The sequence below is a fragment of the Hyalella azteca genome, unplaced genomic scaffold (assembly GCF_000764305.2).
Source record: "Hyalella azteca isolate HAZT.00-mixed unplaced genomic scaffold, Hazt_2.0.2 contig11840, whole genome shotgun sequence".
Classification (NCBI taxonomy): Eukaryota; Metazoa; Arthropoda; class Malacostraca; order Amphipoda; family Hyalellidae; genus Hyalella; species Hyalella azteca.
The window spans coordinates 2,228-15,709 of record NW_025941822.1 but is presented as its reverse complement, the minus strand read 5'-3'; the positions used below and the strand labels follow the sequence as shown (position 1 = coordinate 15,709).

Below are 13,482 nucleotides of genomic sequence, written 5' to 3'. Positions count from 1 at the left end.
GAGACAGGATAGTGATAATGCGCGCGAGGTTGTGATAACGAAGATATGTAGTGATCATTCAATGATAATTCCTGTTTCTATGAAGAAGGAAAGAATTTAATAATTTTTTTATTTCGTTGATAATTAATAATATGATACAACTACTACATTTATGATTCATCGAATAGATGAGCTATTAATATGAGACGTGACCTTCAGACTTGAACAATGCAGGAGGTGACAAGTGCGCTATGTTACTTATTGAGTGACTTATTTTAAAAATAGCGATGCATTTTTCGCTTTTTGTGGGTCATTTTGACACAGTTTGGCCCGGCAAATGGGCGTGTAAGTGCAGAGGCCGCTCTCTGCTCTGGGGATTATAGTTAGTGCGTTACGATTAGGACAATTTGACCTGCATGTTTTGCTGAGTGCACCCTGATTTGAGAAAGCCTATTTAGAGAATAATATAATGTCAATTTTATGAGGTAATATTGCTTTGTTGCCAATTCTTAACTATCGCTCAGAGAAAAAAATGGGTCATATTGTCCAAATAGTGAATTACCTCCTGCGAGTAGCTCTAATACGCTATTTTATCTGACCAAATTGGGTCAGGAAGATCCACGCAAGTGAAAAAATGAGTCGCTATTTGGATAAAGTCTCGTTCATTTCTCTGAGGGCACATCTTACCGATTTCGACCAGAATTTCCACATTTTTGTGGGTCTCAAACCTCCAACTCGCTGCCTCAATCTTGGAGGGCTTAACCACTCGGCCGCCACGAGCAATTTAACATGAAGAAACATATTGAAGGAGTTTAGAGATGAGGATTAGGCTCAACAATGATGCTTAGGAATATTAGCTCGTTGATTATCGAAAACCGAAGGGGCATCAAAAATCGTAGGAACATCAAAAACATTTTCAATTCAAGTTTAATTTAGCTAGTGAGAAAATGGCATCATTTATAAGAAAAAAAGTGGTCTAAGTTACCCCATTTTACGGTATTATAACATATTTCTGATTGTGAAATAATCTTGATTGTGATATTGACAGATATTCAACATTTGAATATCGAAGTTCTAACATCATGAATTACGAGGTATCGGAGGTAAGAGTGTAAGGACTTGGCAACATAGTGGCAAAGCAGAGAGTTTTTTTAGACTCTCCCTCAAGTTCATTTTTGAGTCCTATAAGTAGACCAATAAAGTATCCTGGATACCAGCATTATCATACATAAGAAATTGGTTTAAATTTTGAGGAAATTAAAAATGAACTGATTCTAAAAAAGCTCTGGTTTGCCACTATGCTTGGCAAAGCTAGAATCATGGCTGAGCCTCTGAGGCAGTGAGGCTTAACCGATGTCATTGTAATTTTTTACGTCATTGATATCATTGTGGAACCAATGTAAGTAACTAAGGAATTTCCCAGTTCAAATATTTATTGATTTATTACTATCAATTTCGAAACTCCACATATTTCTAAAGGGAGTTGTGATGAGACCATGGGGATAGGGCCAGGGGTCGAACTGTTGAGTTTAGACCATTACAACTTGCAAGAGGGGCCCAAGGGCCAAGGGCATGGGGCCTTGCGAAGGGTTAAGACCGACGCACGGCGGTGGACCGATAAGTACTCACAATAATTCCCTGCCACCATGCCTCCAAACATTAATTTCAATCCTAGTAGCCCCGTCGAACGGGGCTAGGTACTCAGGACACTTGCAATAAAACATAATTTTAATATATTTGAAGCATGCAGAGTGTACTCATCCATTAGGCTACTAACAGTACTCTGAAGTCCTCCTCTTTCATCGTATATGATGTAGAGGTAGAAACGTAGAATAAATGACATTTTCTGTGATTTTTACTCGTTTTTCCTTTATTGATATGATATTAGGGTAAACGCGGTATATTCCGACATTGTAGGTAATTCCGTCACTTCTCTAGTTTTTCCTTTGTATTAAGCTTTGTTTTAGTTCCATGCATTCATTGATGGTTGAAAATTGAAATGGTGACGTCATACATTTGCGTGTCCCAGTCTGTAGAGTATGGCACAACATAGGTCGAGGACGCTGTTATTCTGCCCAAAAGACACCAAGGCACCATCTAGTCTGGAAAAGTCCTATTTTTGTCTGAAATATCGCGGCTCTAATATCATATAATTTCAGTAGGTATGAAATCTCGTGGCTCGAATGTCATAAATTTTTGTTTGATTAAAAAATCGCAGTTTGCACTTCGCAAACATGTCATTTCATAAAATTTTCAATTTCAACTTCCGCAATCCGCATTGCATGGTGCAATTCTATAGGTTATTCAAAAGAACCTGGTCTTATGTCATTTTGAACCGATCAACACTTCTTTACGGACCGATCGTAAAACACACCTTCACCGGCAAAAGCTTTCACACTTCTGAAGAAAGGTGAGCTGACTGCTGACAGCTACACTGGCCGTGGGCCAGTCTGTAGAGTATGGCACAACATAGGTCGAGGACGCCGTTATTCTGCCCAAAAGACACCAAGGCACCATCTAATCGGACGGTGGACGCCGCTGTTTGCAGCAAGTGGATGGCAAGGACGCCAAAATTGTAAATTGGCAGGAAGATTCTAGCTAATATAAGGTTGACAATGAAACTGCAAAATAAACGCAAGTTTAGAATTGTAGTAGTAGCAGTAGTAGTAGGATGGTTTGCTAACGGTTCAAATTGCAAGCAAATTCGCGCTGCAGGTCAATTGTCAACCTAGGAAGCAAGGCAAAAGGTCTCCATCCCGGTAAAATTGACTCAAACGAAGCAGTGTCAGCATGTCAAAGAGACGGCTGTGCGTATAGGTACAGATGACAAGCAACAGTCCAACAGACACTAAGACACTAACAATAGTTTGCTTATAACGAGACATCAACCGCACGCATGGGAGACAGAAGCGAAATACAAGGAATCCTACCATAGGCTACCTACATAACACCTGAACCACACAACTGATACCTGCGAGCTATCCGGCATTACGTTGGGGCGTTGAGGAACAATGCGCATAGGAAAGAGGAATCTCATAGGACATCTGATGAGTACAGGCACGTGTCATAAATCCCTTCTGAGGGGCAACTTCCACAAATAATGCATCGCTTTATCACCTAGCAATTACAAGTGACATGAACACATAATGCAAGTCGGCTGCTAACTTTTATTTTAGCTAGTATCACATTAACAAGTGTATAGTCAAAACTAAGACATTACATCAAGTAAGCCACCTGCGCCAGTCACTACTATGGCTGCCGATGAACTACATGGCTGAAATAGAATTCATGGATTAGACTTTCTAGTTACATTGTCTTATCCATTTCATAAGGGACATCACATCAGTTCGACATTACCACTGACTTCATTCGACGATCCACTGTTTACAAGACAGAATTGCACGATACTAAATTTTGAGTTTTATTATGTAACATAAAAAGAAATATGATAAATTTAGCAATAACATTTCTCACTATTATATACGGAGTAAAATAAAAACATGGTAGTAAACGTATTGCCGTGTTAGATGTAAATTCTAAAATGAACCCCCACGCTCTTCCTACGCAAAATACTAGGCATATGATCAACAACGTTCATTGGTTTATGCATCAAGAAAGAGGCTAAATTAGTATGAAAGAAATAACTTATCATAAATCAAGTGATAAATTTGAAATATATTCCATATCGCTGAGTATTGACTTTTCAACACAATAGGCTTATTTATTTATCATTCAGCTTTCGTTTATAGCAAATTGAAGAGCAGTAAATTGTTCAAACAAAATTAACAAAAAACACCAGATAGGCCTTAGTGAGCTACAACATATCATATCATTGAAAAAATGCTACCTCAACAGATTCACTGGAAAATTAAAAATTATATCATTATTCCCGACATCAGCAAGGATAAGTAAAGAAAATAGTATTTCAACGTTACAACAAAACAATTCGAATAAACTAAAAAATATAATTGATTGCATAACTTTATTGAAAGGGATTTCCCGTCATCTCGCATTAAATTTAAGAGCTCCAGGCACAACTCCAGACATAATAAAATGCATAACATAAAAATGCCATATATAATAGAATTTAAAGGGAAAATTTTCAAATCTATTCAAACAGAAAAATCCGCTATCACACAATGGAAATTTTGCGTAAATACTGCACAAGATCTTTTCTTATTGGGTATTGATTTTGAAAGTGTGAGAAGTACGACGAAAGTAATATAGTATAGAAAACTTGTAGTTGTTCCAGTACAAAACGTCAACGTACCATCCGCATGAGAATAGTAAGACTGCAGAAGCTGGCTCATAAGAAGGATCGTTAGCATTTCAATGAGACGAAGTAACAAGAAGGGGCAAGTGGAAAGCAACAGAAACCAAAACACTCGAACAAGAGGTCGCTTACACGGGACGTCGGCCGCCCGCACGAGAGAGACAATGGAAATGTAAGGAATCCTACCTACATAATAAGCTAACCCAACAACTGAAGCCCGCAGTCAGACACTGCGAGCTCAGCGGTGGGGCGCTCAGGAACAATCCCCCTAAGAGCGCGAAATCCCATAGGACATCTGACGAGCACAGACGTGCGTCCGAGATCCCGCCTGAGTATAAAAAAGTCTCAAGTCATGAAAGCAAGGCCTTTATGTTGTTTAGATAGGCGATCGAGTACCTTACTTTTCCCATATTTGTTTTCTGCTCTGTTACGCTTATCAAAGAAGATTGGAAGTCGGTGCTTGGGGAGATTTTCGTCGCCGTCTAAATAACGCCTGCAAATTTTCTTCACTACATTGGGGCAGAGGCAGGGGCTCGGGAGTGAGTGGTCCACTAGGGTTCTTAGTTCCAACGTCTCACTCAGCATCCCGCCATCCTCGCTTTGAGCGCACATCTTGCCAAAATACGTTTCAGCGACTGCCTCCGTCCCACCCAAATTCAATGCAAAATCAAATATGGCACAGGTGGGTGCACCAACTTGATGATAGAGAGGTGCATGCTGATACAAGCTAGCGATCAACTTGCTTTCCACAAAACGCACCTCAAACTTCTCCGTTTCTAACTCTAAACAATACTCGCTATCCAGCCTAAAATCTGTGGTGTCTATAGGCTGCAAAGAGTGTACTACATCTTGATTTGGAAGAATGTCGCACAAATATCTTCCACTGTTAGGGCCTGACACGACTTTGAACATCGTTTTACCGACGCTTTCAAAGTGCACTCCCCACACACAGTCCGCTACGGCAGATTTAAGGCTATCCAAGAGCCTAGAAGACATTCTGGGATCCACAGCCTGCTGGAAGCATTGACGGACGACCTTCAAGGTGGAAAATTGTGTTACAAGCTCGCGGAAGGTTTCTTCACCATGTAGAGCGTATGAAACACGATCGTATGGTAGTCCCCCTGGAGATGTCCTTGCACCCTGCAGAAGTGTGACCTAATGACTCAAGTCTAGGCACTCTGATAACATAACCATAGCAGGATGTGAGCATTTCACAAGTCTGTTCTTCAGAGAGATACTTAGGTCAGAGGTGAGCTGGGCATTGTCCTCTAAGCAGTCGTTCAGTTCACGACTCATCCAGTTTATAACTGTTTTCTTCTTCTTACGTTGCTGGAGAGTTCCTCTTGACCTGCTTCCAGCAATGAAGTCCTCTTCCACTTCCACCTGATGCTCGTCAGTGACCAAGTAGCCCTCAATCAAGGTGACTCCTGCAAAATATCGTATATTGAAGATCTACTGACTAAAAAAAACCAAGTTAATTTGCTTGTAAGAATAACTGCCTTGTCATCACTGAAAACTCAAGTAAAAGTATGATAAACTTATTAGAGTAATAAACAATTTAGTAATGCTACAAATGCATTATTGATTATACAGAGACGTCGATGATTTCTAGCATGCCAAATGCCAATGCCGTAGCTTGAAAATTACTACATTTTAATATGTTGAACAACGTGCTATGGAGCACGCAAACATATGGAGCAAAAGCAAGTGTTCAAGTTACAATGAGTGCTATTTGTAGCGTTAACGAGAGATTGTCAATCAAAATACTTACACTTTGATAATTATTGATAGTTGCAGGTAACTAGTAGAACTAACCTTGGAAGGTATTTTCTGTTACAACTTCGTGTAGGTGTTTCCTCACGTATGGTGTTCCCACCTTCTCGCGAAAGTTCATTGAGTCAAAGAACTCAGCAAGCTGCTTGACGTATTTATGCGTCTTCCATGGAGTTGAAGCTAGGCTTTGGCAAGCTTCCATGGTGAGTTTAAGGGGCTCGAAGATGTCCATGAAGCATATCAGGTCCACTACGAGATCAAACCCTTTAAGAATATATTGTAGTGTTTCGTAATTTTTACATTCTGGGTTCATCTCGTCAAAGGCTTTGCAGAACGCTGCATAACCTTTGAAGACCGCCGTCCATTGTGAAAAAGCGCTACTTGCAAATCTGCAGGATGAAAAAGTCCAGGTAACAACTAAAATTTATAAAAACAGCATGCCGAACAGATCTAGTCACAACGGTGAAAAAGTTAGTTATTTTGCCACTGAAATATATACGTTCTATTATTTGCAACGTAAGCAAAGCAGATCAGCAGTTCAATACTTGAAAATCAACGAGAAAATGAAGGAAAAGCATCAACAAATTCAACAGCTTCCTTTAATATTTATAATGGCATTCAAGGTTTATTACTTCAGAACATTAACGTTGTCGTACCTATGTTGAGCGTACGAAAGTGGTGCAAACTTGGGAAGGCGGTGATCTTCAGCGACCTTTTCTAACACAGCATAACCCTTGCCAATCTTGAGTTCATCAGCAAATTTGTTGCAGCGACGGTAGAAGCGGGTGAAATGTTTGCCGCTGTCTGAAAAGCCGTGCTTTCCGTCGCGAACGTCAAGTACAGCCAGGTTGATGAAGTGAGGCCCGTCCCAATTCACAGGTAGATGAAACGGAGTGGTTGATGGTGGTGAGGGACCCTTCNCTTTTTATTGACCAAGCTCATTCCATGAGTAGTGGAAAGACTGGTGTTCTGGAAATGGTCCATCAATACTCTTTTGAAGGAGTACCATTTCTGTGTACCACCGGCACACAAAACCTTGAATCTATCTTTATTAATTGAAAGACCATAGGACAGATTTGAAGAGCTTCTAGGACGCTTATGTGATGGATGAGGGCTGTCTTTCAAATAATTATGGCAAGAAACACACATTAGCACAACATCCGGATCTTCAGTAGAGGAAATAACTTTAACTATTTTTGAAGCGACGACTTGCTCCAAGTTTTGCGATGCTTGTATTACATCTATTATAGGATCATCATTATCTGCAGCTTGATGATCAGAAAAATTTGGTAATTTCGTTGATGATGATGATGAAGTTAAGAGCTTCACATCAGACTTCAGAGCACTCACTTCCGTCAATAATTTGTTGATCATTTCTGGGTCCAAAGAGGCTTGCTTTGAAGTAACATCAATGCTTGAAACAGTCTGAGTTGACATTGCTGCACTCAAATGGCTCTCCACTGACACCACTGATTTAGTGAAAAATTCATCCAGGACCTGCTGAGGAGGATGTGTTGTCCGAGTCTTGAGATTGCTTGCATTGGAAGAACTTGGTGGCAAATGAATTACTTGGGCGTCCTTTTGCGTAGTATCTAGTGTACTAGTAGTGGCAGAGAAACTGCCACCTTGCAAATTTTTTCCAGACAAAATGTCGGGATTTTCATCTGAAAGGAGGAATATTTCAGAATGAATTGCAGGCTGAGAGGTTTCTTGCTGAGGCGATGCTATCAAAGCGTTTGTTGGTTGAGAAATTTCATCAGTGTTATGGGACGTCTCTTGCTCTGAATTCTTTAATGGTGGAGAAGGTGTTGCACTCTCATTGCTGCCTGTAGAGGTCATCAGTAGTAGGCTGGAGCTGCTGGATGTCTCTACGTTCCCTTCATCTGATTGTGCTCCCTCAGAAATGAATGCAATACCATGTTTTTCTTTGCAGGTGTTAATTGATGTTCTTCCCTGCAGATTTTGTGCATTTCCTGCCATGGTAGACAAATTATAGATGGCTTGTTGAACAAGTTTCGACTGGAAGGGTAAAATAATCTTCCGAAATTGATCAAAGGATCTTGTATCATTCTTGTGCTGTCTTTCTTTGTGTCGCATGATGGAGGTCTTGATGCCATCACATAGCTTGAAACACCTCTCTGTCTTCCCATAACTAATACATTCAAGACAAGCATGTAGCTGACGTTTCTTCTTTGAAAGACCAGAAGCCACATCAGTTTTTGTAGCCAATTCCCTGGTGTCATGAGGGGCTACAGCCTGACTTGAAGATGGCTTCTGCAATAAAGCTGCCCATTCTGAAAATGACAAATTTCATTAGTCTTCATCAATTTATTGGCACAAAAATATTTAATGTTTTTTGTTGCTAAAAATAGAACATAAGCAGGGTCAATGTTATCTTATCAAGATCAAGCAAAAAAATTATTAGAATTTGTTTCATCTCTAATATGAAGACTGCAAATATAATATGAAAAATAAAAAAAACACCATCATGAAAAGATATGAAAGCCAGAGAGAGATCTGAAATTGAACAAGTTTATAACTTCTTATTAGGCCCTAAATATCTTCAGTCATGACACCAATTATAATCAAGGAATTTATTTTACTAGAAAATGATTTCACTGCAATGGGTAATTGTTAAATTGAATTAATAAGTAATAACATTAAATGTGAAAATTTATTACCCCTTACATGATGATGATTCCATGATGTATATATATGCTTGATAGTTAAGGATTATTCTATATTAAATTATGCTAAACATACATATTGTACATTTGGCAAGGTAACAGAAACAATCCTGTAGGTTTCTAATTTGGTTAACGTTAACTGCTTCATCACTATTTTTGTGTCCTAATATGATTTTAACAATTATTCATTTGTATGTCTATGTCATACACAATTACACATGGGTTCTGTGCTTAATAAAGATGTCATAATTCTACACAAGCCATTTATTAATAATTGAATACTGAAAAATTTACTTGGTTATGCATTAGCAACATTGTTTTTTACAATTGTTTGCTGGTTTTGTTTTACTTCTGAAATTCTAGTGAAAGGCATGGTTCCCAGTTAGAATTATATAGGTATGCCTATAGTAATAAAATGCAGATTTGAAGGAGGATATGCAGAGGATATTTTTGTGAACCACTGCAGCACATGAGAAAGAAAATACAACTTCATGAAGGTAAATTATAGTTGAGTAAAACGTAAAAATATATACAAAAGTTATATGAGCACTGGTACTGGCACTGGCCAGTGGCCACTGGATGCCATCAACCCATCATGACAGGAAAAATATCAAATCAAGCTCCTATCATTACACTTGCTGACTCATATTTTATTCATTGTAAAAATACCTATTCAAAATTTTAAGCACCAATAATTTACAGTTTGACTCGGGCCAATCTGAAATATGCCCCCAAAAAATAGTTTCAGGGAAATTTCCTAAATTATAGAAAAATAGGCAAAACTTTCCTGATTAGGTTTAGGCCATGGCGGGCCAGCAGCCATGGTAATAAAAATGAGCAAAATTGCATCAAGCATGGGCGTATACGGTATACGTATGTCTCTTCAATGGTTATTCATTATATATTAGTTTATATATAGACTAATACTATAGTATTAGTCTTAGTTGCTCCAAGTCCAACGTGCAAGGTGCAATGTCATAGCCATCTGCCATGATAGGCTAGTCAACAAAGATTATGATGGCACGCGTTACGTTACATCGAAATTTTGTAATATTTTAGTAGTGAAAAAATTAAAAGCTTTGTTTACTTACCTGCCTGCAAAGGCTGGGCTTTCCGAACCTGATCCTCCTCTCCCTCTGATGCCATCAAGCCGGTATAAATTCACTTCAGAAGTTCAGACATAGCACTCGCCACTCGTAATAAAGAAACAGCGAGAAATCGGTCACACCTCGAAAGTCTACACTTCATTAGTCTCGATGTTGCCATATGCCGATGATATGAGTATAAAATATTTCTTCCAACTTGCATCGGTGTTGAATGAAAATCTGATTAGATAATAATCTTGGGAATTTTTTTCTATTTACGTATGAAAAAAAAAGTGATGAAGCTTATTAATAATTAAATAGCTGCACTGTACAGATTGTATGATAGCCTAATCGAAAAAATCATTTAATGATTATTGCACTCTAAAACCAAATCACATGTCAGCCAATGTTACGGCCGGACTCGCATTTTAAACTTCTATTTTTCATTAAATTATTGTATCAAATTAAGGCTTAACCATGCATAATGGAATTATTGAGCAACGTTGCCACTCTTATGAGTGTTTCCATATGGAGCGTTCAACTAGCTGGAGAGCAAACGGGGTCAAAACTAACCTATGCAGCGCATTACATGAAAACAAAAGGGGGGACAAAAATAAATTCATTACAACGCTTATAGGAGTGTGAAGAGTAATTTCAATAAATGGCTTCATTTCTAATTAAGCAAGATCGACTAAATCTGCGTGGAAAACCTGCTATAACTATTTTTATCAATTATTAGAAATGCCAGCGGTTTCAAGAAATTATTTATAGACGGCAATGCTAATTATTTTTCTACATATAATTTAAACTTCGTGTATTCAAAACCTTGTTTACATCATATCCATAATTAGAAGCAAATGACAAATTTTTCATTAATCGATGTATTAAAAAATGCACAACTTTTTGTACCATACAATAGAGCTCCAAAGTATAGTTACTCATTTTTGTTGTAACTAAGTGAGTGAAGGCTTAGTTTATCGATAACGCTTTTATTTAATTTAAAACTCTACCTCAAAACCATACTGAGCTCACGCACTTTCAGTGATCTGCTCATGAGTTTTCAGAATAGCCCCAGCAATTTGCTATATCATTCATACAGAAGGCGCTTCAGATGAAGTAAAAAAATTGATTTACAAGAACAACCAAATTAGAGGTTAAAAATGCTCAATAATTTACGATTTTCTCAAAGAGTTACGAGTTATGAATCGGTCGTGTATCCTCGATCTGTTTAAAATTTTCGATTATCTGCTACATCTCGAGCAGCTAAGACATTATGATTCATGAACAGCACAAACTTACCAGGAAGTAACGACTTCACCATTGTGCATGGACGTCACTCATTTCCGTCGAACTCACATTTTACGATTTATAGATGGTAACAAATAGCACGTACCTGGATTTTGTTTTGGACTCTGCTCACGGCGATGCTGATTCACCAGTTTTGCGGTGACACTAAGAGGTGTCAACTAATCACGCTTCGCAAGGCTTTATCATTTGTCCCATTTCTAGGCTTCATCTCAAGGCGTTAACGCTGCGCTACAATCCATGGCTATTCACGATAATTTGGTACGGCATGACCTTATTCTTTTTATGATGTCACGCCAATTTTTTAGTGATGAAATTTCTTCAAGAAATACAGGAAGCAATTTCTTCTGCTTCGACTTCTCTACACACACAGGCTTGCTGACGGTGTGAGAAACAAACCTTTCGTATTTCTCTTTTTATTTTTATATAAATTTAATATTCACCTTACAATATTTAATTGATATTAATAGAGAATACGCATTACATCTATCACATATGCATGAAAATTTAAGAACAACCGGTAGTTAAAACTATTGAGAAAAGTTGCTGTCCTATAATTTCTATTAATTATTTTAAGAAAGCTGCGTTGTTACGTTGAGGAAAGACAAAAGTCAAGTCTGATTAATCCGAGTGTATTTTCTTATAGTACAATTCAATAACTTGTACGTGAAAGCTTGCGAATGCGCATGAATTTAATTTCCATTTTCTTAAAGAGAAATACCATACGATTAACAACGCCAATTAACTGCCGATTGTTTACACAATAGCTTATACATTTTCGTCCCTGTGTTGTCAATGTGAGTCAAGTTCAGTACCTACAGATGTCAGACCCGCTATTCCTAGCATATGTATGCTTTCGAATCTGTTGAAGGGCAACGTTTCTTGTAAACGTACAAAAAAATCATTTCGTTTGGCAAAGACTTTACATTTTCACTGTGATTTACTTAAATTGTTTGACTTTCTCCTCCTATGCTGAGTGAGAGAACCAATTTATCAAAATGACATCAAATTTATTGACCGCGTGGAGTACTTACCAGCGTTTCTTGTTACAGCGATGTACTCGTCCGTTCAGGGAACAGTCAACAGTGATTTTGAGTGCACTTGTAAGTTGTGAATTGCTGTTAGTTGTAGTCGCAGTGGCCAGTGTACATGTGATTCTCAAGATAGGAAAATGTATCTGCTCTTATTAGTATTCTAGAGGGCTTATTTCACTCTGATGAATGGATACAGAAGTCAGGGTCCCAGGGACGCCAATTTTAGGTCGAGTAAGGCGGCGTAACAATATTAAGTTGCATTCGGATCGGACGCCAATTTTAGGTCGAGGTGGCAAATAAAAGTCCTTCAAAAGACGCCAATATCTCGAGCTAAAAGGCCATACTCTACAGACTGGTCTAGCTGCGTGTTCATTCTGAAAAATTCTGAAGAAGCCTCCGTGGCTGCCAAATGCCAATCTTGATAATTGGACAAAATTTTCCATTATTCAAGAATCAAGTGAAGGAATTATCATTTTAGGTGCCAGTGTAAATATGTTATTTTCTCATTTTCAGGAAAAAAAATTAGGCAAGGGCTGTGTAAGTGGGTACAGGATGGAATTCTAAAATTTATGGCCCATAAATTATTTTTGATTCACTTGTGCCACTTTTTTGGTCCAATACATCATCTACAATGAAAGAGGACTTCAGAGTAGGTACTGTTAGTAATGGATGAGTACACTCTGCATGCTTCAAATGTTTTAAAATGAAGTTTTATTCCAAGTGTCCTGAGTAGCCCCGTTTGACAGGGCTCCTCGGGACACTTTTTTTGCTTCTGGCACCTTACAAATAGCATAAGGAATTTTTTTTGGAGAAGCCATGCAATAGCCCTTGCAAAGAGCTTCAAAATGAGCCTAAACTTGTTTATGAAATGTTTCATGGTAAGAAGTTATGAATGAAAAATGTTCGAAATCATCCTGAGTAGCCCCGGTTGATGGTAATGTACCATCTAACGGGGTAATAAGTGATGGGCGGGGTATATTGGGACAGTCGTCCCACATTTTGTAGAAATGTTGTAGCAACTGAATTAATCACAATATTGCAGAACTATTTTTAGTTTTGCAATATTTAAGAATATAGGTATATATATAAGTATATATTTTAGTTTTGCAATATATTAATTTTGAACATTTTTCATTCATAACTTCTTACCATGAAATATTTCATAAACAAGTTTAGGCTCATTTCAAAGCTCTTTGCAAGGGCTATTACATGGTTTTTCCAAAAAATTCCATATGCTATTCTTAAGGTGCCAGAAGCAAAAAAAGTGTTCTGAGTAGCCCCGTTCGACAGGGCTACTCAGGACATTTGGAATAAAACTTCATTTTAAAACATTTGAAGCATGCAGA

At 38.1% G+C, this 13,482-nt stretch overlaps 1 protein-coding gene across 1 annotated transcript; it reads right to left on the bottom strand.

Annotated features, from left to right (window-relative positions):
* Positions 1–4,405: 4,405 nt before the first annotated feature.
* LOC108669673 lies at positions 4,406–6,941 on the bottom strand (the record flags this gene model as incomplete). The annotated part of the gene is given in 3 exon segments (XM_018157073.2): positions 4,406–5,679; positions 6,068–6,414; positions 6,682–6,941. Coding segments are annotated over 3 exon segments (879 nt in total), but the record flags the coding sequence as incomplete, so codon positions are not given.
* Positions 6,942–13,482: the final 6,541 nt, after the last annotated feature.